We start from the raw sequence: 24,144 nt of genomic DNA on the forward strand, positions 1-24,144 counted from the left end.
GAGGCGGGGCCTGCTCGGGAGCTGCCGGCGGGGCGGCGCGGCGCGGGGCGGGCACCACGTGCGGCAGCAGCATGGCGGCGGCGGGCGGCAGGAGGGGCAAGGCCCCGCGCGGAGCGGCACGGCGGCGCCCGCGAGCGGCGGTGAGGCTCGAACCACAGGGAGGGGCTGCCCCGGCAACCCGACCCCTCCCGTTGATCATCCCGGTTCATTCCGCAGGTCCCGGGCACCGAGGGAAGGCCGCATGCGGCTGCCGGCCGACCCATCGATGAGGAGGTGTCCAGCGACTCAGAGCCGGAGAGGTAAGGGTTGCGCCCGAGAGGGGGTGTCGGTGTCGGTGAGTGTGCCGGCGCTCACGTGTGTCCCCGCAGTCCGTCGTTGGGGCGGCGGCGACGGCGGGAGGCAGCGGAGGAGGAGGTGGAGGAAACGCCGCAGGAAAAGAAGCTGCGTCTGGCCAAGCTGTACCTAGAGGAGCTCCGCCAGCACGGTGAGTCCCGCCTGGCCCCGGTGCCCCGGCATGGCGACCCCGCGCGCTGAGCCAAGTTTACATGCACTGTGTCCGCCGCAGAAGAGGAGCGGGCAGCGGAGGAGGAGGAGGAAGAGGCTCTGCCGACGGATCTCATCGGTGACCGACTGAAGGAGGACGTGGTAAATATTGGGGCGGGCGCGACCCTCGGTCCCGGTAGCGGCAGTGGGCTCTGTTCCCACCCCGTGGGGCCGGGGCCGCCTCCGCTTAGCCTCCCATTTCTCCCGCAGCTCGAGCAGAGGGGGCGACTGCAGCGCCTGGTCGCTAAAGATGTAAGTGCCCGGTGCTGGGAAATGACAGACCGTAAGCAGCCGCTCTAGGGGACCCTCGGGCACAGCCACGACCGGCACCCCACGTTGCCACGCCGCTCACCAGTTACAGGTCCAGGGCCCTGCTCCTGCCCGGGGCGGCAGCGGCTGGTGCTCTGGAGAAGGGAGGGGACCACGCTCCTCGGACATTGCCATGCCTGGGGGAGAGGCCAGGGCAGCCCAGCTCACATCTCCCTCTCCCTGCAGGTTCAGCCTCCAGATCCGGCCAGCATTCGTGTGCTGCGGGGGCACCAGCTGCCTGTCACCTGCCTGGTCATCTCTCCTGATGATAGGTTCATCTTTTCTGCTTCCAAGGATGGCTCCCTCATCAAATGCAAGTGTTCCCTTAGGCCCATGCCTCACTTCTTCCCCCACCCCGAACCCTATGGGGACCCTGAAGCAGCAGGACCATGGGCTGCCCACAGAGGTGGCTTGGTTGCTGGTATTGTTTCAGCCTCTGTTGGAGGCTCATTGGCATTGTCTGGAGTGCTGAGAGGTTCCCAGTGGGTGACAATGGTGCCTTTTCCACAGGGGAGGTGGAAAGTGGGAAGAGGCTGTGTGTGGTCCCTGGAGCGAAGAAGGGCACTGAGGAGCGGCACATGGGGCATGCATCTCACATCCTCTGCATGGCCATCTCATCAGATGGCAAGTACCTGGTACGGGAGGAAGGGGCTGGCACTGCTGCGTGGGGCAGAGAGGTGGCCATGGGGAGTGTATCTCTTCATAGAGGAGCTATGTCTCGTGCCCTGATGTATTGTACTGAGTTAAAGCAGCCCCTACCCCCATTGGAGGTTCCTGGGACTCGCGTGGGGTGGGAGTGGATGCTGAGGCAGGCTGTGGGTCCCCACGAGGCAGGTCTTGGGCATCTCCTACTCACTTCTAGGCCACAGGCGACAGGAACAAGCTGATCATGATCTGGGATGCAGCTACCTGCAAGCGTCTGCACATCTTCACTGGACACCGTGACGCTGTCTCGGTGAGTCACAGGAGACAGCTGTGATGCCCGTGGGGCAGGGCAGCTGCATCCTTCCAGCATCCCTCAGTGCTGTGGCATGTCCATTTGTCCACAGGGTTTGTCCTTCCGGAAGGGCACACACCAGCTGTATAGTGCTTCCCATGACCGCTCCGTCAAGGTCTGGAATGTGGCAGAGAATGCATACGTGGAGACCCTGTAAGACCTAGGGTTGGGGGACGCCCCACAGACCCTGCCACGGCATGGACCAGCGGCCCTGGCAGAGGCAAGGCGGCGGAGGGAGGCCTGTACCTGCCACAGCTATTTGTCGTTTTCCCTTCCAGGTTTGGGCACCAGGATGTCATTACAGGGCTGGATAGCCTGAGCCGGGAGTGCTGCGTGACATCAGGGGGAAGGGATGGCTCTGTGCGGCTCTGGAAGATCCCCGAGGAGTCGCAGCTCGTGTTCTCTGGGCACCAGTAGGTCTGGGGTGGGAGAGGGGGCTGCAGGCAGTCAGGTCCAAGGGGGGCAGTGGTATATGGATACTAAGCACCATTGGAAGTCTGCCTGCACCCTGGGGATGCTGATGGTTCAGAGAGCTCTTGTCTCCTAAATACAATCACAAAGCTTGCTCATAGCTGATGGTAGTTGCCCCTTCTCATCACAGGGGTTCCATTGACTGTATTCAGCTCATCAATGAGGAGCACATGGTGTCAGGTGCTGATGATGGGTAAGCACAGGGCCAGGATTGTGCTCAGAGTGGGCAGGTGGTGTCCCTCTCAGCCTTCTCACCCCTCCTCTCCCTGGAAGGTCTATAGCCTTGTGGGGACTGACGAAGAAGAAGCCACTGGCTTTAGCTCGGCAAGCACATGGGATGCAGGGCACCCAGGACCTGCAGCAGCCATACTGGATCTCAGCCGTGGCTGCCCTGCGCAGCAGTGACCTCCTGGCTACAGGTGTGTACTACCCACTTTGATGCAGGGGCTTGGAGGTGCAGGAGGGTGTCATCCTGCTCCCTTCCTTAGGTTGGGGTGCATGGCAGTTTCCTCTTTGCCCCAGGCTCCCACAGTGCCAGCGTGAAACTCTGGAAGTGCAGTGAGGGATTTCGGAAGCTGGAGCCACTATGGGACATCCCCTTGGTATGGATGGGGAAAGTTGGGGTTGCTGGACCTGGGCTGAAGGGCTGGCTTAGTGTGGCCACCTTTCCCTGGGCAACAGGAGCATGCTTTGAAAGCTCCTCCTCCCTGTCCTGTCTCCTCCAGGTGGGTTTTGTCAACAGCCTCAAGTTCTCGTCAGCGGGTGACTTCCTGGTAGCCGGCCTTGGGCAGGAACACCGGTACCCTCCCCCTTCCCAGCTGCCTGGGGATGCAGCCCCCACCCCACTCCTTCACAGCTCAGTAGAGGATGACCTCCCCTTCTCTCTGATCTATAGGCTTGGCCGGTGGTGGAGAATCAAAGAAGCCAAAAACAGCATCTGCATCATCCCCCTGAAGCGGAGAGCGGCACCCCCTAGCCCCCAAGACCCCGACAGCTCCCAGTGCCCTAGCTCTGGAGCTGCTGGAGCCAGGCACTGAACCCCTGCCCCTCGAGCTGCTCCCCCTGTCCTTCATCCACCCACCCTTCTGGGGCCAGCAGGGTGAGCAGAGGGTGTTGTGTGAGCCCCTGACACTGCTGGCTCCCATGTGCTGATGTAGCTCTGCCCTCTGCGAGGGTCTGCCCCTTTCCCTGAGGTTTGGCCAGGCCTGAGCTCTGGAAAATTGTTTTTTTAAAAACAAAGCAAAACAAACCCAAACCACTTTATTTACATAAATTACAAAAGGAAAAGAAAATCACACTCTTGTTCACAGAAATGAATCTACTCTTAAAAACTTGGTTGGGCTCAAATACCTGCCCTCAGCCCCACTGGACCACCTGGATCTGCAGGAGCCAGGGCCCATGGGGGCTTTGGTGTCTGCCCCTGCCTCTTCTCCTCCAAAGGGGTGAGAAGCACTATGCACAGCAGAGGGGGAGGGAGGGGACATGGGGCCAGCCCAGCAGCACTTGACAGCTTTCCTGGGGCCAAAAACGGGAAGGGGAAAAGTGAAACTCTGCAAAGCACTGGGGAAGGGATGGGCAATGCAGCAGGGGTGAGGGTGGCGTGCCAGCACAGGGCTTGGTGTAGAGCAGGAGTTGTGCTGTGGCTGGTGCAAGCAAAGGATGAGCTGCAGCGTGGCTCGGTGAGAGGGGGGGTCAAGTTGTGCACCACAGCTCTGCAAGGGTCGTGAAGATGTGCTCCACAACTTGGTGCAGACAACAAGGGACCAGGACCTGTACCAAGGCTCAGTGCAAGAGACAAGGTGGAGGGGCTTGCACCAGAGTGGTGCAGGGAATGGAGACACGCACTACAGTTCAGTGCTGGGAATGTGCAAAGTACACCACAGCTCAGTGCAAGGGACATACACCAGGGCTCAGTGCAGGTGAGTTAGAGGGACATAGACCATGGCTCAGTGCAGGTAAGAGGCAGGGGATGTATATCACAGGGAACATGTAACGTGGCTCAGTGCAGGTAAGAGGCAGGGGATGTATATCACAGGGAACATGTAACGTGGCTCAGTGCAGGTAAGAGGCAGGGGATGTATGTCACAGGGAACATGTAACGTGGCTCAGTGCAAGGGAGGGGTGACTCATGCTGTGACCCAACACATGGGATGTGTAGCTTGTGCTGGGGCAGGGGCTGAGCTTCCTGGCCGCCTCCGGCACCTGAGCAGGCCCTGGTGCCGGCGCTGCTCTCCCTGGGGAGGGGGCCGGGGCAGGAGCAGCAGCACCACGGCCTGGCCACCCTGTCCTTCACAAGGACGACGTCGTCGAGTCCACCACCTCGCGGCCATTGCACACCGTGGGCACAAACTGTGAGGCTGAACCTGGCCAGGAAGACAGCAGTCAGGACCAGGGTGGAGTCTGGCAGCAGCAGCACCCCTCCCAGGGTATCCCACTGCCCACAGGCGATGGGTGCCCAGGGGGCTCCAATCCCCAGGGCTGGAGTGGAGGGGCACCTATGTGCCCCTAAAATGGTTATAGGCACCTGGGGCAGCTGAATCCCCCCAAGGCTGGTGTGCAGAGTGCTTGGGGCAGCCTTGTGCCCTCAGGGCAACGAGAGGACACTGGAAGCAGTACCCACTCAGGCAGGCTGTGCTACATCCTTGAGGTTTGCAACCATGGGAGATGAGGAACAGAGAACAGGAATGTCCTCACTCAGCATCTGCTATTCCCCACGTGTTGTACTCTGCACCCCGTGTTCCTTCAGGTGCCCATGCTGGGGTGTTTCTGCCCCCCTACCAGAAATGAGTTGCTGCCCCCTAGTCCTTCCCCAGCTCTACCATACTCACCATGGGATTGGCTGGAGCTGGCAGCTGCTACGCTGAACCGAGCGGTGCCCACGCGGTGGCTGGCCACATTCTTCTGTGGCTGGAAGAGTATGATGTGGAGCTTAGGGGTGAAGAGACAGCCAAGGACCACGGTGCCGCTGAGGCTCACTGAGATGCACATGGTAGTTGTCTGGACCTGAAGACAGGAGTGGGTATCATGTGTCCCTCTGTCCCAAGCGGGGCAGGACGAAGCCCTTACTGTAGCACCAGCCAGCCCCGCCAGGCAGAGTCTGCTGCCTGCACCCTATAGGGATGTTTCACCCCACACCAGGTCCCTCTGCCAGGGTGGACTTGCTGGAGGTCCATGGGCAGAGAATGGTTACTGCCCTAGTAAGGACATGTTGCCCCTGAAAAGCAGGTCCACTCTAAGCAGCAGCCTCAGCCTAGCCAACATGCTACTTTGGGGTAGTGCCTGAAGCCAGAGCCCAGAACCCCTCACCTCAGTATCCACTCCCATCAGGGGCTGCAGGTCCTCACTGAAAGCCCTTGAGAGCAGTCACCCTTACCGAGTCCTTTAGGCACAGCAAGAACATACCTGGGCACCTTTGCCAGAGGAGTTGAGTGCTGTTGCATGTAGCCCATGCTCCCCAGTCCCTGGCACTGCTGGGCTTCCCAGGGACCATTCTGGCCCTGGGGTTGGCATTCATGCCCTCCTGGGGGACTGTCTGGATCATCCAGGGGCTATCTCATGCCTTTGCATTGCAAGGTTGAAGGATGGCAATCAGTCCTCTGTGGTCAGGTCAGGGAGTCTTTGGAAGTCTCAGGGCTATTTCCCGTCCTCACCCTAGCAAATAGTCTGTCAAAGGAAGGGATCTTCTCCCTAGGATTTATCAGCCCCTCAGCCACAGCCCTTCAGCCATCCTTCACCTGGTCCTGAATGCCCCAGTGCAGAGCTGACCATCACCAATTCCATGGCCAGAGACCCTTCCACAGGCACACACATCTCCTAGCCACAATCTCCTCGGGGGACAAATCACCATCACTAAGTTCTCTAAGTTGTATTAGAGCCCCCATCCCCACCCCAAAACTCAGGCTCTTACTCGGTAGTCACTGGAGGTCACATAGAAGATGGGCAGGAAGGCCAGCCAGATGATACAGGTCGTGTACATGGTAAAACCAATGAACTTGGCCTCGTTGAAGTTTTCAGGGCATTTTCGCGTCTTGAAGGCGTAGACCGTGCAGAGGACAATCAAAAGGACATTGTAGGTGAGCGAAATGAGCATGTTGGAGTCTCGATTGTTGCACTTGAGAGTGACAATGTACCTCTTGTCTGGCTCGGTCTCCTTGCCTGTGCCAGGGATCTCCACTAGCAGCCAGATGATGACGATGATCAGCTGGCACGAGATGAGGGCCATGCAGATGACCACCTGCGACGTGGGGCTTATGAAGCGGGGCCGCTGGACCCCTTCCTTCACCCCGCTGAAGATCCTGGCGATGCGATTCGTCTTGGTCAAGAGGGCTGAATAGCAGACAGCAAAGGAGGTGCCCAGCCCCAGGCGCCGAAGCGTGCACACGCCAGTGGAGGGCTTGGCGATGAAGATGAAGGTCATGCTGTAGCACATGAGGACTCCAGTCAGGAGAATGTAGCAGAGCTCCCGGCCAGAGGCCTTCACGATGGGGGTGTCGTTGTTCTTCACAAAGACTCCGAAAACAAAGAGGGTGCAGATAAAACCCAGGCAAGAGATAGTGACAGGACCGATGGCCCAGACATCTTTCCAGCGGATGTACTCCTGGGGCAACTCGTAGCAGCCATTCAGGGTCTCGTTGGGCCAGTAACCGAGACCGCAGTCCATGCAGGTGAACTCATCCAGCAAGTACTCGTAGGGCTGGCAGGGGATGCAGATCCAGCAGCATATGTCTCCAGGCTGCATGCTCTTTATCTCGTTCTTCTTGCAGGGGTCGCTGCACTGGGACACGGGGATGGAGGCCTCTGCCCATGGGATGAGGCTGGTGTTGAGGGTGAGCCCCTCAGCCCAGTAGCCCACCTTCTGGTACCGATACCGCCCGTCCACGTGGTGATAGTTGAAGATGTTGTAGCGCCCGATGCCATCGCCGTACGGGTCAAACCGGACAACGCTCTTGGTGTCTGCTGGCCTGAATGGAGCTGGAAGGAGAAGGGGAGATTGTCACTGCCATAGAGCATGAGACTGCTTGCTACTGGAGTGGAGGCAGGGCTCCTTCAAAGGGTCACATTCCACTATGGTCACAGGCAAATGTCCAGCCTGGACCTTGCCTTCGCTCTCTGTATTGAGTTTGGCTGAGATGGAGGTGGCTCTCCCCACAGCATCTTTTGCAGTGCCATGTTTTGTAGTGGTAGCTACAAAAGTGTATTGATAACACACTGCTATTATCTACAACTACTGCTGAGCAGTGCTCACACAGCACCAAGGCTGTGCTTTTCCAACATCCCCCACCCTGAGCAGGAGGCTGAGTGGTGGACAAGATCTTGGAAGGGGACAGGGCTGGGCCATCTGACCCAAACTGGCCACCAGGGTATTCCATACTATATGGTGTCAGCTCAGATATAAAAGCTCAGGGAAAGAAGGAAGAAGGGGGGGGGGGCATTCATTGATGGCATTTGGCCTCCTAAGTAACTGCTACATGTATTGGAGCCTTGCTTCCCAGGAAGTGGCCAGACATTGCTAGTGGGAAGCAGAGAATATTTTGATTGCTCTTGCTTCCACACACAGCCTTTGCTTTTGCTCTGTTGAACTGCCTCAGTCTTGACCCACAGGTCTCTTGTTATATTTTCCTTCTCCCCCATCCATCCAAGAAGGGGAATGGTAGAACGGCTTTGGTGGGCACTGGCCCCCACCCACACCCTCATACCATGTCAGGAGCAGGAAAGCAAAGCTGGAGAACTGCTTCCCCAAGTGCCTAAGAGCTTGGCAGCCCCAGCCAGCTCTGTAGAGGCAAAGCCAATGATTTTGTAGCCTCCATGGCTCTCAGTGACACCCGGGTAGCTGGGCTCAGCCCAAATCACAGGTGACATGCTACTAATTCACCCCAAATGATGTGGGTCCCTGATGAAGGGCATCCCACCAATTTAATCCCTGAAATGTGAATAAAACACAATGCTTGCAGGTGAAGTTTTCAAGGATCCATGTTCTCAGATGGTCCCTTGTGGGGCTAGCCCCACCCAGCTGCAGCAAGATGAAGCTGGTCACCAGCTCCACACAGTGCCTCCAAAGTGCGGTGGTTTGCTGTTGGCATTCTGGGATAGCCACAGCCCACAGCTAGGAGGCTCCTGGGTATAGGCAGGCTGGAGAATTCAGAGGGTCTTGGGTCAAATTTGTGTCTCCTTCCTCTTCACTGCCCCTCCACTCATCCCTTTCCAGTTGGGCAGCCAAGCCTCACTTGGACTTACCATCAAAATTGACATTGAGTATAAAGTCCTTGTATAACCTCTTGCCATTGACAGGCTTCATGGCATCGCAGAGCTTGGTGGCATTGGGGCACAGCACCCGGTGCATGTTGTGGAGGGAGTGAGCCATGGCATAGACCGCATTGACCACAAACGTTATCTTGGACTCTGGCTCAAACTTGCCTGTCTTGAGGGAGTACCAGCTACAGTCCTGTGTGTGGAAGCTGCACTTGAACTTCTGCTCCCAAAACTCCCGAAACCAGGGATTTCGGCTGTTATTGTAGGGGTGGAGGTTAAGGAAGTAGGCAGCAAACTCCTTGATGGGGTAGGCTGCCAGCTCAATGGTGATGGCTCCCTCTGCCACTGCTTCGCTCCCAGCCACCACGCTTTCAAGGGCTCCCCATCCGTCGCTAGCCACCCACATGAAGGACACGTTTGCTCTCTGCGCAGCTGTCAGCAGCTCCCGGGCATCTTCACTGCGGGTGAACAGCACAACCACTCTGGCATTGGGCTTCTGCAGCAGAGCCCGGACCACGCCATCGTAGGTCTTCTTGTTCATGGAGCGCCCGACCTTCTCCGAGGTGGCGATGCAGATGTTGCGCATGCGGGCTTCTTGCTCAAAGGCTTCGATCCCCGTCTCTCCATAGTCACCCTCCGAGGCCACGGTGGAGACATAGGTCCAGTTGAAGAAACGAAGGATCTCTGCCATGGCTTTGGCCTGGTAGAAGTCTGGGGGGACAGTACGGGCAAAGTAGTCATAGCGGGACTTGTCGCTGAGCTTGGCGCTGGTGGAGGCATAGCTGATCTGGGGGATCTGGAAGAGCCGCAGCAAGTTGGCCACCTGCATGGAGGAGAAGTGAGTTGCCTGAAGAGACATTCCCACAAGAGGACCCCTGCCCAGCACCAGGCATGGCATGGACCATTGGAATGATGAGCAAGGCCCCATCCACCTGGAGGGTCCTGGTTAGTGGACAGATGGATGCATAGCACAATCCCGGGGTTGCCTGAGCCCACAGATGTGCTCATTCCTTTATGTCAGTATTTCCTGTGCTCGCCTCTGATATTCAGGGCTGGGGAAGGATTAAATGGATTCATGGCAAAAGCAGAAGTGGCCTGTGGGAGATGCTCTAGGGTAAGGAGAAAGCCAGGGTGCCAGTCAGCCCCATAGCATAGGGGAAAAGGACTCTGGGAGCTGGGGCAGAGACCCCCCCGAGGTGTGGAAGGATGCAGAGCTACGCCTGGGGATCAGCACCTAAGCATCCTACAGTGGCACCCCAGCAGGACCAGCATCTTCCACTGCTTGGCAGAAGCCCTTGTTATCTTCAAAGGGGAAAAAAAAATCCTCACTAATGAAGCTGCTAAGCCCAGGCCTTGAGGTAGCCAGGCAGAGGCTCAGCCATGCCAGCAGGGATGGAAAGCCTGCCCGCACCTCGCTGTGCCCCAGGCGAGAGCTGCAGCTTCATTAGCGTGGGCAAATGTTCCCGACAGTGAAGTCCCCTAATGGCAAGCTGCTCTAGAGCAGCAATGGCATAACATGGCCTTGCCACACAGAGGGAATTGCCAGCCCACTGTGCCACCCTAGCACTACTCGTGGTCCCTGGCTGGCACACGGGCTGCCTGTGTCACCACCTGCCTGGCTCTGTGTCACCACCTGCCTGGCTGTGGTCGGGTCAGTACCCCCTGCCGTGGTGACACACCAAGTCCTCCAGCAAGGGGAGGGACAAGAACCCATGTGGGCTGGACTGGGCTGCTGTCTTCATCACCCAGCCCTCCATCGTCCAGCCCCGGCTCCCTGCACCCCACGGCCGGGAGGATGCAGGGATGCTGGGGACCTGCAGACAGGGTTTGACACACCCCAGGGACTCATTAAGTCTTAGTGTGCTTGTGGCCCATTGGCAGCCCCTGGGACTCAGCTAGCCCCTGCAGCTTCTGCACCCTCAGGAGATGCTCTTCTGCTGAAGCCAGCCCCTGGCTGTTTGAAGGACTGAGCTGCAGCCAACAGAGAGTGATTGCTGGGTCCAAGGCTTGAGGTGCCAGTTCCCATGGGATTATTGTGGATATAAAGGCAGTGGCCTCTGTGCCCACCCTGCCCAGATCAGGCAGCCCTATGGATGAGCCTCTTGGAGACAGATGCCCCTCATGGCTGGCTGCACCTCCTGGGCTTGGGTTTGGAGGCCATGGTGACTCCTGCTCTGACTGGGTACCTCTGCCTGCCAGGAGCAGTGTCTACACATTGCCACTACAGAATCCCCAGCATGATTCTGACATCAGGAGTGTCACCCTGAGCCCCACTGCCCACCCAGCCCACGGAAGACAGGACCCATGAGGCTGGAGGCGAGCCAACCCCTTCTCTCACCCTGTGGCAGCTCCTGGGGACAGCCAGCCACTGGGAGCCAGGGCACCACAGCAGCCCCTGCTATGCTGGCCAGGAGGGACTGGGACAGTCATGGCACGACTGTGGCCATCCAGGCAGCTGGTGGCATCTTGTCACCCATTGTCCAGAAGAGCAGTGCCTGTCAGGCAGGAGAGGGCCAGCATCCTCCTCCAGACCCATGCCAGAAGATGGCATGCCAAGGACCAGTACCATGGCTGCTGGAAGGCAGTTTGCACCATTCAGCCCATCTAGCAGTGGCAAGGGATTCGCCAGCATGGTGGCACCAAGGACAGCATGGACCTGAGCACTGAGAGTGTCCTGGGCTGAGGAGCTGCACTGGCTGCCAAGATTCTGGGAATGATCCCTCCAACCCCATGTGGGGTGAATCCACTGGCTCATGGTGGGTGGGGGCTCCCCACAGCCCCCAAGAGGATCCCAGCCAGCAGCAGAGCTGTAGTCTCCTGCCACAGCAGAGGAGGGATGACTGTCTCAGGTGCCAGGCTGGAATGCAGAAAGGGGCAAAGGATCACCATGAGGGACATGAGGGCATCCCTGTGCTGTACAGGCAGTGACATCACACTGCTGCTGGGGTTCTATCATGCTGTGTTGTTTCTGTCAACCCCTCAAGCCCCATCCAAGCCCCTCTGGCCTGGGGGTACCTGGATGGAAACGTCGCTGTAGGAGCCCCCAATGACGCCAGTGATGGCCATGGGCACATCGTCGTGGACAGCATAGGAGCCGTCGGGGCAGATGTGCTCGGAGCCGTCCACCTTGGTGAGGGAGGCGCGGACAAAGTCAAGGGACTGCTCGAGGGCGTAGGTGTCCTTGGAGCAGGTGTCGAGGATGTGGGCACCCAGCTTCACCCCTGGCAGGATGCTCCTGTCCTTGTTGATCTCATCCAGGGCAAAGAGCATGGCTTCCAGGCGCTGGATGCCTCGGTGCTCATTGATCTTGCCACAGTCTTCGCTCCCCACTCCTTTCTCATGGACTGGGAAGAGGCCCCCAATCACCAGGTCCCCATCCACGCTGATCTCCTTTTTGCCAGCCATGCCGTGCCCAGCAGCCAGGCAAGTGGCCAGGTGCATCAGCCACAGCCAAGCAGCCAAGAGGACCGCCATGGGGTGTGGCGGCACTCGCCGGGGAACCCACACCACCCCGTGTCACCCACTGCCACCTGTCAAGATGAGGACAGCCAGTCCCCAGGCATTGGGTGGCAGGGGGTGGCACGGTGTGGTGGCAGGAGGAGTGGCGTCGTGTCTCCCTGGCAGAGGCCTCAGCACCTGGAAAAGCAAAGAGTAAAGCTTCTGTCCCCAGCAGCAGTGTCAGTACTGCATGGGCAAGCAAGAGCATGAGCTTGCCTATGCCCCCTGTCCCAGTGCCCCTCCGCCCAGGGTGTCCTTATCAAGAAGCCAGGATGTGACAGCTCCCACAGTGACCTGGGATCCCAGGACACATCCACAAATGACACAGACCCCAGGGGACATGCAGTGGCACAGGGATTGGTCACCACACAGCACTCCCCAGTATGAACTGGCACAGGCAGGAAGGACACAGAGCTGGCTCCCATGGCAGCATCGGGTAGAGCAGCCTGGAGGAGGGCCCGAGGGGGGGAGAGGAGAGGGGAGTTTACTGGCCCCTGAAACATCGAAGTGTGGAGGAAAAGAGCCAGGGAGGTCACCTGGGCAAGGATGTCACCTAAGCCCCTTACCCACGTAGCAGTATCACAGGTGCCAACAGCTCCCAACCTCCAGCCAAGAGTTCTGCCAAAAGCAGCCAGCTATGAGCCCACAGTGCCTGCAGCACCCAGCACCCAGCCACCACTGTATTTTAATCCCCATCCTTTACCTCCAGAGCTCACCTGCCCTCTGGAGCTGTCCCCAGCACTGCCCGTGGCGCTGGGACTGGAGCAGGGACATGCCACTGACTTCATCCTCTCACAGAGCCGTGCTTTAGAGTCTGTTCTCCCACCACCGCCCCTTCCTTCCCCATATACTAAATTCAGAGATTTCAGTAAAAGTAAGAGCCAGTTTTGCTGACTCCCTCTGCAGAAAGCACGGAGGCGCGGGGGAATCAAAGGCTTTTGCAGCAGGCAGGCCTTTTTTTGGCAGGAGATGCAGTCCCCTCGGAGATCAGTTGTCTTTTCCTGAACCACGGGAGAGATTTGTTTCCCATTTGAAGCTGACTACTGAAATCCCACAGGGCCGGTATTCTGGGGGCCGTGGGAGAAGGAGACCCCCTGAGAGCCCAGAAACCTCAAGCTGCTCCAGCACAGGAAGCTGCTGGTGCTGTGGTGGGGCCCAGGGCTCACCTGCAGCCTGGCAAAGCAGGGTGCTCACAGGAGCACATGAAGTGGGAGGGTGATGCAGTGTGCTGGACCCCCTGCAGCCCCTGCAGCTGGCACTGGGGCCACTCTCCTTGAGCAAGAGCAGGGCACCCCATGGTGCTCCAGGACAGGCGATTCCCATGGCTGGGGAACGCAGGCATCAGTGTGGCACAGAGTGCAGTGGGATGGGGTAATGAGATGCATGTGGACCTCTTCCTTCTTCGTGCCCTAAAGTGCCTGTCCACAGCTGCTGTTTGCCTGAGACCAGCCCCCAGCTGCCTCAGGGCATCTCCTACCTGACTACCCAATTTGAAGGGTTTTGGGGAAGAGGCCAAGAAAGGGTCCCTGCCTTATTTCAGGCACTGAATGTTTTCAAGTGACCCAGGGCTTCCTCAAGCAGCAAAGGGTCCATGGGCACATGGATTGCTGAGAGCCTGTTGGTGGTAGGCTGAACCTGGCACAGGCATCTCAGCAGCACCCAGAGCCCAAATCTCTGTAACCTGGATGTTCTGGGGCAGCAGGCAGGACCTGCCAGGTAAAATGCACCTTCAGGTAAAGCTTTCTGGAAAGGGCAAACCATTACACCCTACAGTGAGCTCTGACAGATACCATGAGTAGGGCTACAGCCATCCCCACAGCTGCTTGGTTGTGTGGGCATGGTGTTGGGGGGAGGAGGACAAAAACATCTGGAGAACATCAGGGAAGGCAAAGCACCCATCAGGGCAGAGCCAAGTCCACCTTGATGACCATGCTGTGGTGGGAAGGCTCCTGCCAGCTGCTGGCTGCTGGCAGCCTCCTCTCCTGAAAGCATCTGTGAGTAGGATGAGTGAGAAGCTGCCTTTGCTCCTACATGCCCCAAGTGCTTCCCACCCATCCCACCCCCTGCCAGGAGACCTGACCCTCCTCAACACCAGCACCTGTAGGGGTGGCATGGGATGTGTAAGAGCATTGGTGCTGGGAAGGTGCAAGGGTGAGCCAGGCTTGCACAAGCTGCCATTGTTACCTCCCCAAGGGGGCCATGGGTCATCCTGACACTGGTCTCTGCCAGGACCCCCACACCTATGTTCTGCCCCATGGCCTGTGAGCACCAATGCCCCGTGGGGCCAAAGCACCTCCCCTGGCTGCACACCCTGCAGACTCCTACCACCATGGTCATTTGGATGGTCTTGCCCAGCCTGGCAGGGGCACAGAGTATTGGGCAAGCGACAGTGAAAGGAGGTGGCACAAGCCTGGCCCACACATCCCAACAGTGAGGCAAGACAGGAGAGGAGGAGGCTGCCTGCCCCACTGCACCCCGCGAGGGGCCGGGGGCACAGCCTGGGCCGGTTCCCCCCAAATCCCATCCCGAACCCACCCTGGCACCCCAGGACACCCTGTCCCGGCAGCACTCCCCAAGAGCCATGTCTCTCTCTGGTCGGAGGGCAGCATCGGGGGCATGGAGGGACTGTCCGCGCCGGGATGTCACCTCCGCGGTCCTGCCCCGGAGACGGCGGGAGCCCTGGGCCGGGGGCTGCGGCGGTGGGGTCCCACTCTGTGCCGGCTGCGGTGGTCGGCGCTGCCGGGGCACCGGGGGAACGGTGACCTCCAGAGCCTTCTTATGGAGCCACAAGCTCGGTATCGTGTCCGAGAGCCCCTCTGCTCCGCCCGCAATCCCGTGCCGGTGCCCAAGCTCGACTCCCTTCCCGCAGTCCCGGGAACCCCGACACCGGCCGCCGAGCCCCGCCGTGCCGCAGCCCCGACGGCTGCAGGGTACCGCCGGTCGCCGTTCCTCTCTGCCGCCGGCACCGAGGCTCTGGGGACGCCGGGGCGCTGCCGTGGTACGGCGCGACCCGAGGCCACGGGGACGGGAGCGGCCGGGAGCGCCAGCGTGGGACCGCAGCCCTTACCTGGGTCCGGCGGGCTGTGCCTGGAGCCGGTGCCGGTGTAGCTGCTGTCTCGGAGCTGCGGCTGCCGCCGCCTCCCGCCGCCGCCTCTGACACTCCGCCAGCCCCAGGCGAGCGGAGCCGCTCCGCCCCCGGCCCGCCCCGGCCCGGCCCGGCTCGGCGGGCAGCGGCACTCCCGGGGCCGCCCCGAATGTTGTTCTCTGCCCGCTCCCGGCACTGCCGAGCCGGACACAGCACCGGCAGGGCCGGCGGCTGGCAGGGCTTGGGCAAAGCCGGGGAGGACGTGGCAGGATCCAGGCAGGACAAGGCAGAACACGGCCAGGGAAAGCAGGACATGACCAAGCAAGGCAGGACACAGGTGGGAATTGGCCAGAGAAGCCGGGGTAGACAGAACACAGCCAGAGAAGCCAGGCTACAGACAGGACACAGCCAGAGAAGGCAAGACACAGCCAGAAGACAGACAAATGCAGACAAGAGATGGCCAGATCCAGTCTTGGTAGAGGTAGGACACGGCCAGAGCAGGCAGGACCAGCTCAGGACCTTGGCAAACCTGGCAGGGCACAGCTCAGTGCCTGCTCCCCTGGCCCGAGTCCCCAGCTGAGTGCCACTCTAGTGAGAGAGGGCCCAGCCCCAGCTCCAGCTCGAGTTGCAACCTGGTGCCCTCAGCCGGCACAGCCCCCCCCAGCCAACCTGCCCTTGCTTCTCAAGCTCTTGGGGGCACCCAGTGGCCCAGCATCACCCCTGCACTTCACACAGCCTTGACACTCACCACCAGCCCAATCACCAAGGCTGGGGAAAGGCTTCAGATAATGCTTCTTGAGCTGCCTCCTCTAAAGGCAGAGGCAGTGGCTGGATGTCAAGTTGCAGGTCTCTGCCACTTACCCCAACCCTGTCTGGAGCCATCTGGCCTATCAGGATCCTGCCATTCTGTGTCTCCATCCATCCCCATGCTGGCAGTCTGGCTGTCCTGAAGAGTTTCATGAATAGGATAGAGAATGGGCCCAGGGATCCCAGGGATTGGCAGGGACCAGAGATGCCTCTGGGGCACCACCTCAAGTAACCACCTCACTGCCCTGTGCCTCAGTTTCTCCAGTGCCAGATGCTGTGCTCGCAGGCTGCAGGTCAGGGCACTGCAGCAAGAGTCAGATCCGCTCTGTCCCAGCCTCCCTCAGCAGTCCTGAGGAATAACCCAGGGTCTCTGTGGCAAGGTCTCCTCTGGGGGCTCACAGCACCAGGACTGGCCTGTCTCCTTTCAGGACTGTTAGCACAGACAGAGCAGGGCTCCAGGGAGAAGAGGGGACTTTGGCTGGGGCACCTTGTCACAGAGGGCTTGTGGGGGACAGAGATTTAGGGAGGGCTGGAGCTGTGCTGTGCCAAAGGATGCTGGCACTACCAAAGTCCCACTTTCCTGCTGGCAAACAGGACCTGGCACGAGCCTTGCATGTGCACTGGCACCGTCTGCATCCTCCTGGCTGCTGCTTCAGTGCAGTTGACAGCAGAAGGCTGATGGCAAAGACTCCCTGATTCCCTTCTTCGGTGAGGTTAAGGGGCAAGTGGTGTTAGGATCTGCTGCCTGGTTCCAACCCCATCAGAGCCTCAGCCAGCCATAAATATTTCAGGGGGTTTGGCAGTTTTGTAATAACCAGCAACAAAGATAAACACCAGGAAGAGCAATGTTTTTCCATGTGGGCTGGAGGAGTTTAATATTTTATAACTCAGAGCACAAAATATTTATGAACAATCTCCTGTCAATCACTGGCTGAGGACTGATGACCTTTCCAAGCCAGGAAGGACATGTCCCCACCATGGAGGGACAGCCAGGCCTTCCCTGCCCCTCGCTCCCCTTTTCCATGCCATATGATCGCTGGGAAATGAACTCTGGGCTGCTAGAGGCATTGGGGACACTGGGGCAGGGCAGAGGCTGAGCTCTGCCAGGCAAGGTGCTCCAGCACCTGGCATTGCCCTGGGCCACCATGATGGTGATGTCCAGGCTGCTTCTTCATCTCCAAGCTGGGAGACAGGGAACTGGGACCCACATGGCCAATCTTCCCTGTCTGCACCCCAAGGCTGCAGGACCCAGGAAATGGGATGTCAGGGAGCCACTGCACAGGCAGGCTGGTCCCCCCTGTGACAGGAGGTGCACAGTGGTGCCAGGCACACCAGCAGTACATGGACCTGGCTTTACTGGTTTTATTTTCAGCAGATTCCCAAAGGGAGCAGGGATGCTACCTCCCACTAGCCCAGCCCAGCTCGGCGAGGTGGCTGAGACCCTTCCCTGCTCCTCCTGCAGCTTGCAGAAGCCAGGGATGTCCCTGTGGCCCCATTAGGTCGCCCAGGCTGGCAGCAAGAATGAGCAGCAGGGACATAGAGCCCTCAGGCAGTTCCCCAGCTTGCTCAGGGGGGCAACCCACCAGCAGCCTCCACCTGTAGCCTGCTCCCCACCACAGAGCGGGACGGCGCAATCAGCCAAGAGGCAGTCAGCAATGCCACCAGTGAGGAAAAGCATTCACTTTATTACAGACCCCAAAACACCCCTGGCAGTGCCAGGAGGGCCAGGTTTACACAGGATGTCTCTGTTTTTCAGCAAAGGGAAGAGAAGAGGGGAACAAACCCAAGTGACCCTACTCATGGCTCTTTGGTGCTAGAAAACATGTGGTGGTGCAGCAGAGAAGCCGTGGGTGATGGGGGCACCAGCAGGGGTGAAGTGGAACACCTCTGCGATCCACCACCACCCTCCCAAGACACCTGCAAGGAATTTGTGACGCATCTAAAGACACACAAACAGCAAATGCATTTTGCTTCCCCCCCAGCCTACACCCACCCTGCACCACTGAGCGCTTCAGGACACCCCCCACCTCCTGGGGCCCCTGGAATGGTCAAACACCCTCTCTGCAAAGAGGGAGAGTGGGTGCCATGGGGAATCAGCAACCCAAATCTCTTGGCTGGAGAGTAAGGAGGTGGGAGAGCAGATTTGCTCCCAGCAACTCAGAGCCCATCAGAGGTGAGGCAGCCAGGGCTCCACTTCACTCTTCTCCTCTCTCAGCAGCGGTGGGCTCCTTGGTCCACTTGTCTGTGACCTCCTGGTTGCCCACGTAGCCCACACTGGGCAGTAGGGCTGAGGCTCCCTCCCCATCCCCAGTGACCTCCAGGTCCAGCTCCTCAAAGGAGGAGCCACTGGCTCCTGACTCGCTGTAGCTGTGCTCGCTGCGGTTGTCAGCCTCCTCCCGGCCACGGCTGGCTGGGAAGGGCAGCAGGACAGAGGTGGCCACCGAGGTGTCTCTGCTGTCAGTTGTGGCCTCTATGCTGATGGAGCTTGTCTCACTCATGGTGTCAGCCCCTGGGTGGAGAGAGAAGAGAGTGAATGCTGCAGGAAGGAGGGGAGAGGGTGCCACAGCCTTCAAAGCTACCAGAAACCTCAGAGATATCAGCCTACTGTGGAATCGATCTCCTACTTCTTGTCACCTCCTGGGCCTTTGAGAAGTGACTAAGCCAAGACAAGTACAAGCTGGATGCAGGCAGCAACCTGAAATCAGGGCATCCTGAAGCTTCCCAAGGCAACCTCCAGCTTCCTAGCCCTGCCAACCTCCTGGATGTATCCTGCCTCCATTGCTGCTCTCCATGCACACACCAATGTCCTAGCAAGCCCTTTCTAAGAGAAAATGCCCAAGCCTGGGAGCTGGGGGACAAGCTTGCCCCCAGCACACCTCCAGGAATGAGGCAAGGGGCAAGACATTGTGCTGGGAGGGTGCTGGGAGGATACAACACTGCTTGAGCACCCAAGGCAGGTCCTTGGCTGTGCCACCGTTAGAGGTGGGTATACATCCAGACTTGTGCCAGGGCATCCTAACTCTGCCTTCAGCACTCACACAACCTGCTCCCACTCCCTGTGTGGTTCCCATGCTGCTGTCAGCTCCAGCAGCAGTGCAAGGGCAGGCAGGGCAACAGCAAATGGGACTTGGGGTGCCAGAGAATGGGGAGAGCCCTTTCCAAGCTCGCTTGGCACTCTTCCATGCCACCCAGCTGCCAGCCCACACCCCCTCTCATGGCTGAATTTCCCCCCAAGGCTGCCCCTGCCTGCCCAGGCAGCCCCCTTGGCCCACCATCCCCCCTCCCTGGATCCCTGCCTCATTAGCTTGGGTGAGAACGCAATTAAGGAGCCGACAACGAAGACGAATGTGTCAGATTGAGACCAGCAGCTCGGTGCTGTTGCCAGAGCAACCAGCCAGGAGACAAAACCCTCCTGTAAAACATTAATCATTGTTAATTATGACACCACAGATCCACATGGTTAATTATGACATCACAGATCCATGCTGATTATGACAGCAGCAGCCAGCACGAGGTGGGCTCCTCCATCACAGTCCTCCATCTTCCCTTCTCTTCCTACTTGCCTTGCATTGGTGGGAAACATGCTGGACTCAGCCTCTTCCCAGAGCCTCCAGCTCCATCCATGCTGGGCTGGGCACTCCTGCTGGGGATGCTGCTTGCACCAGGAGGGAAACCAGAGCAGCCCTGCTGGGCAGAGACACTGGTGGAGGCATGCAGCTGATCACCAGCGGGGCAGGGAAATGGCAAAGAGGACAGTGATACCATGGAGGGACTCCCAGGCAGGAGAGGAGAACTTGCTCCTCCAGGCTGGCTCCTACCAGAACAGCTCCTTCCCCAGCCACTGGCACTGGGTTGCCCCAGGCTTGCATCCTGGGCACCTCCAGCCTCCCCAGGCTCCTGCAGCTGCTGTGCCCAGGGCTAGGCTGCTTGCCCTCTTCCAGCTGCATAGCAGCTGCCAATCTCCTGGGGGAGACCCTCCAGGAGGGAACTTTTCTTCCAAATATCCTTCCATTCCTTTTTTTTTTTGCTGTTTTTCTTCTTGGCTTGGACAGTTGCCAGTGTAACTGCTTGTAAATGGCAATTCTCTGCCTTCTGAGACACATCATCCTACAGTCCTGCCATCCTGAGTGACAGCTCTTTGGAGAGGACTGAGGGGTAAGAGCTGGACAAGGAGCAGCTGGGAAAGACCCACAGAGATGGTGTACCCACTGCTTCATCTCCTCTGGCTGGCATATTGGCTTCATTCTGCCCAGTGGGCACCCAGAGTGGAGCTTGAGCCTACAACCCTTTGCCTGGGCCATGACATGCAGCCCCTTGGACAGCTGGCACAAGGCAGGCCCTGGGCTGCCTACCCAAGCAATGTCTGGTGACCCCCCCATGAACAGGAGAAAGGAACCACTGCCCACTGCCATGTGCTGCCTTTGCTGCAGCCTCAGTGAGCACCTCGACATGGAAACTACATTTGCTCTAAGTTGAAAAGGATGTTAGGCACTGTGCCGGCGAGCGCTCACTGAAGGGGATGGCGGCCACGGAGTGGGCAGCAGAAAGGCAGGAGCTGCTGTCCCCCCTGCAGGACCTTGCCATGGTCAGAAGGGAGGCTCTGGGAAGATGGAGAGCTGTGGGGGGACAGAGGGGAGTGCGTGGCTCCCAAGCCTTGAAGCCAGCTGTGGGTTTGCAAGGGCTCTAGCAGTGATGCCTCATAAAACCCCCAAATCAAATTAGGCCAGATTGGTGGCCTGAGGTGCCATGGACACACTCCCATCGTGGCTTTGTGACAGTTCCTGTCATTGGTGGTCATCTCCCATTCCTCTGAAGCCTGGGACGAGAGCCACCCTGACTCCCAGGCCAGAACCTGCCTGTGCAGCACCCCTTCCCTGTTACCCTGCAGGCCGCTTCAGCTGGGGAGCTGCCAGTCACATAACCCCAGGATACAAAGCCAAGGAACTCAGGAGAAGAGCAGGAGCTTGGGAAAGGGCAGATGGGGATGAAGCTGACCCACATGCTGCTTCGAGCCACCAGGGCAGAGCAGCACTGCTGTCCTCACCCCTGCAGACACTGCCCTCTGCCTCGCTCCAAGGGCGACAGTGACTCCAGTCCTGTTTCCTCTCAGCCAGGCACTTTTCCACTGCTCTGTCACTTCTGATTGTGTTTGAACAGCCTCAGCTGGTGAACTTGCCCCTTTCAGCAGCCTCACTCTCCTCCATGCAGGACAAGGCTGGCTCTGGCATGGCCACCTAGCCTGGATGGGAATAGATGGCCAGGGTGGGCAAGGTGCAAGATGGAGTCCCTGCTCCTGGGCATGGTGTGGGGTCAGGTCTAGCATGGGGACATGGCAGCAACTCCTAGTTGTCCCAGCACAGTGCAGAGAGACTAGGCAGGGAGTGTGGCAGAGGTCTCAGAGGGAAACTAAAGCCTTTAGGCAAGTAGTGGTTCAGCTCATCTCTCAGACATGGATGTTTCTCCATCCTCTCCAGGGCATATTGCTCAGTCCCACAGTGAGCCACTGTCCATCACCTGCATCTCACTTCCCAAGGCCAGCACCTGCACTGCACCAGCCCAGAACCTGGATCCAGCATGGCTTTTCCTTCTGGTGTGTGCAGCAAGGTGCTGGCCACCCTGTGGACACCCACCTCCACCTCTGCTATCCCGAGGATGCTGTAGCCATCCCACTGCATCTTCACTCAGCAGGAATGGGGAACCCAGTAAGCTTTACTTTGGGAAAAAGAGGCACAGCCCTGAGTGAAGCCTTACTGGGGTGTTGAAGAGCTCCCCAAAGGCCAGGGCCACCTAGGAAGAAGGGAAGCTAAGCAGCCAGCACAAACAGATAATTTTGGGATGGGTGCAATGGAAACCACTCATTCCATGCTGCTGTTGGGGAGCCAGCTTCCCTATGCAGCTCAGCCCTGTGCTGCCTTGGCTACTAGCACCTCCAACTTCCCCTGGGAAGGAGGACCTGCTCACTTTCTGCATTGCCCCAGCATGACATTAATGCCCAAGCATCATTCCTCTCTTGGTGCACCTGGGGTGCACCTCTCCCCACCATGCAATCAAATATTCATTGCCCTTGACACTAAATAATAGATCAGTGTGCTGCCAGGAGAGGCACAGCTCCTCTGCACTTGGCCAAAGCCTGCAGGAGTGGGGCTGGGGCAGGCAGACCAGCGAGAAGGCATGGCAGGAGCTGCACCCTGGGATCCTTCTTGGGATGTGACAGGCAGGCAGAACAGGCAGGGCTCCTCAGAGGACAGACACAAGCAGGGATGAGGCAGAGCACATCAGGGAAGGTGCCCCTTGTAGCACTGGGGCTCAGTGGGGGATGCCATTGGTTGCACCCAGTTGCTGTTGGATAGACTCAGCTCCAGGCAAATGAGCACCTGAGACTCTGGGTAGAGCCATGTGCTTGGAAGCCATCTGTGCCCGTGTCGAGAAGCTGCCCCTGCCTGCTTTCACCTCCCGTGCGCCGCAGCAGGGTTACGCTGGAGAGCGTGCTGCTGAGCGCCAGCCGGGAGCCAGGGCCCGCTGAGCGCTGTGCCAAAGCCCCAGCAAGTAATGAAGTACAAAACAACTAATCGTGATTGACACTGGCCCCCTGCAGACCTGACAGCCTCAGCCACCTTCCAAAAATGCTGTCTGTCTTTCTGATGACCCTGACAATGGCAAAGAAAGGATGGAATTGGTGCAAAGGCAGCCACAGCCTCCAGCCCTTCCTTGCGTTCCAAGCGCGTTCGTCCTCAGCAGAGCTGCCAGTACCCTGCTCCATGCAGGGCAGCAGCAGAAGGCAGAGACCCTGAACCACATCCTACAGCCTCTGTGGCCAGTGGCTTGGAGCCATAAGCACCCAGCATCATGCAGGGTGAGCTCAGGAGCAAGGACAGCAAACGGCAGCCTAACTGAAGAGGTGCACTCCATGGTCAGGAGGCTCCAGAAATCAAACTTGGCACCAGCCAAGACAGGTAAGAAGAAAGCACAGCACCTTCCACCAGGAAGTCCTGGAGGCCTTAATTCAAGGGAAGTGTAATCCTGCTGCTGGGGAGTTTCATGAGCCACGATCCAGCAGAGTTACCAAAGCAGATGTTTGCTCTGAAATCACTTGCTCAGTGCTGTTACTGCAGAATTTTGTGAGAGGGGCTTCATCTGCTGCCCCATCAGGAGTGAGAGCCCAAAGCTGCTGTGTGCAGACCATCCTTAGCTGCCTCAGGCTGTGTCAGAACAACACCTGGATTTGTGCAGCTCAGGCATGGTTAGGGGAGCTAAGTGCCACCAGGAGAGAGCATGACCCCCTCTCACCCTCCCAAGGCACATCTCCCACTGCCAGTCTGGCAGGACTACTTGAAACATTGAAGAGCTGAGGTTGATCAAGAAATAACCCAAATCCATGCAAATGGGGTTGAAGGGGAATTGCTCTGAAAGGCAGATGGGGACATGGCTGTGCTCACCCTCTAGTCAGCACACAACAGCTTGAAGGCTGTCACAAACACCCCAGGACCTGCTGGGTCATGAAGATCCTATGGCCATCGTGCCTGTTGCAGGGGCTGCTGCTAAGCTAAGCTTGCTCCCTGAGCAGCTCCCCAGGGAAGAAGAGAGTAAAAAGGATGGGACCTCCTCCCAGCTGAGAGCAGTTGTGCTGGCCTGGGGCACTGTGACATCATGGGGAGGCAGGAGATATGGGGTTCTCCAAGACCCTCAGAGGCAGGGGGAGTACAAACAGTCTGAAGGCTTGCCACATCCTCAGCCCACTCCAAAAGCTGGGGCAAGGATGTGATGCCCCACCAGACCTGGTTCTGCCACTGTACAAAGCAGTGATGGCAAACACAGTTTAACATCCAAGCTCAAGCCCTTAGTCTCAAAAGCAAGGCCAACCTCTCACAGCTATTATTATTTTAAGCTGGTTTTGTGCAGACTCAGCAGATGACACCACGTCACATTGCACTGACAAAACCTCATCTACATGTCTGGAAGGGGAGGGATGACAGAGGAGCTGCTGCCAGGGAGCTTGGCCCGGAGTCTCCCACATGAGGAAGTCCAACATCATTTGCTGTCTAAAACTGGGAGAACCTCTCCAGCCCTTCTCCCAGCAGTGTAGGGGACTCTCCCACTGTGGAGGTGCTGACAGTGGGGTCCAGGGAAAGCACTGAGACAGCCAAAGCACAGGGCAGTGGCTGTGCTGCGGGACCATGCCCCCCTC

At 58.6% G+C, this 24,144-nt stretch overlaps 3 protein-coding genes across 5 annotated transcripts in view; 1 reads left to right on the forward strand and 2 right to left on the reverse strand.

The window, feature by feature from the left end:
• The first annotated feature begins 33 nt into the window (after positions 1-33).
• RRP9 (ribosomal RNA processing 9, U3 small nucleolar RNA binding protein) lies at positions 34-3,622 on the forward strand. The gene is made up of 15 exons (XM_068157970.1): positions 34-140; positions 217-299; positions 369-484; positions 566-645; positions 754-795; positions 1,039-1,165; positions 1,363-1,487; positions 1,715-1,807; positions 1,902-2,002; positions 2,128-2,262; positions 2,451-2,513; positions 2,594-2,739; positions 2,843-2,922; positions 3,046-3,119; positions 3,216-3,622. The coding sequence occupies exons 1-15, from the start codon at positions 72-74 to the stop codon at positions 3,355-3,357; spliced, it is 1,476 nt and encodes a 491-aa protein (XP_068014071.1). The 5' UTR covers positions 34-71; the 3' UTR covers positions 3,358-3,622.
• GRM2 (glutamate metabotropic receptor 2) lies at positions 3,594-15,179 on the reverse strand. The gene is made up of 6 exons (XM_068157968.1): positions 15,135-15,179; positions 11,585-12,205; positions 8,555-9,392; positions 6,228-7,291; positions 5,149-5,323; positions 3,594-4,683 (listed from the first exon to the last, which is right to left on the reverse strand). Exons 2-6 carry the CDS (start codon positions 12,041-12,043, stop codon positions 4,610-4,612), a joined length of 2,610 nt encoding a protein of 869 aa, XP_068014069.1. The 5' UTR covers positions 12,044-12,205; positions 15,135-15,179; the 3' UTR covers positions 3,594-4,609.
• A 2,445-nt stretch (positions 15,180-17,624) lies between these two features.
• Positions 17,625-24,144, reverse strand: part of TEX264 (testis expressed 264, ER-phagy receptor) — a 47,590-nt gene continuing 41,070 nt past the window's right edge. For all 3 annotated transcript variants that reach the window (XM_068157972.1, XM_068157971.1, XM_068157973.1), the window contains exon 6: positions 17,625-18,468. In XM_068157972.1, the coding sequence (XP_068014073.1) occupies positions 18,155-18,468 (314 nt within the window). In that variant the 3' untranslated portion in view covers positions 17,625-18,154. The remainder of the gene's footprint in view (positions 18,469-24,144) is intronic.

This window comes from Melanerpes formicivorus, unplaced genomic scaffold (assembly GCF_026170545.1).
Source record: "Melanerpes formicivorus ecotype bairdi unplaced genomic scaffold, bMelFor1.0.p_v2 SCAF_38, whole genome shotgun sequence".
Classification (NCBI taxonomy): domain Eukaryota; kingdom Metazoa; phylum Chordata; class Aves; order Piciformes; family Picidae; genus Melanerpes; species Melanerpes formicivorus.

Coding starts and splice junctions, on each gene's coding strand:
- GRM2 (XM_068157968.1), bottom strand. CDS start 12,043: ATGGCGGTCCTCTTGGCTGCTTGGCTGTGGCTGATGCACCTGGCCACT. Junction 9,393..11,584: donor ACAGCGACGTTTCCATCCAG/GTACCCCCAGGC, acceptor TCCTCCATGCAG/GTGGCCAACTTGCTGCGGCT. Junction 4,684..5,148: donor CAGCTCCAGCCAATCCCATG/GTGAGTATGGTA, acceptor CTTCCTGGCCAG/GTTCAGCCTCACAGTTTGTG.
- RRP9 (XM_068157970.1), top strand. CDS start 72: ATGGCGGCGGCGGGCGGCAGGAGGGGCAAGGCCCCGCGCGGAGCGGCA. Junction 646..753: donor ACCGACTGAAGGAGGACGTG/GTAAATATTGGG, acceptor TTTCTCCCGCAG/CTCGAGCAGAGGGGGCGACT. Junction 2,514..2,593: donor GTGTCAGGTGCTGATGATGG/GTAAGCACAGGG, acceptor TCTCCCTGGAAG/GTCTATAGCCTTGTGGGGAC.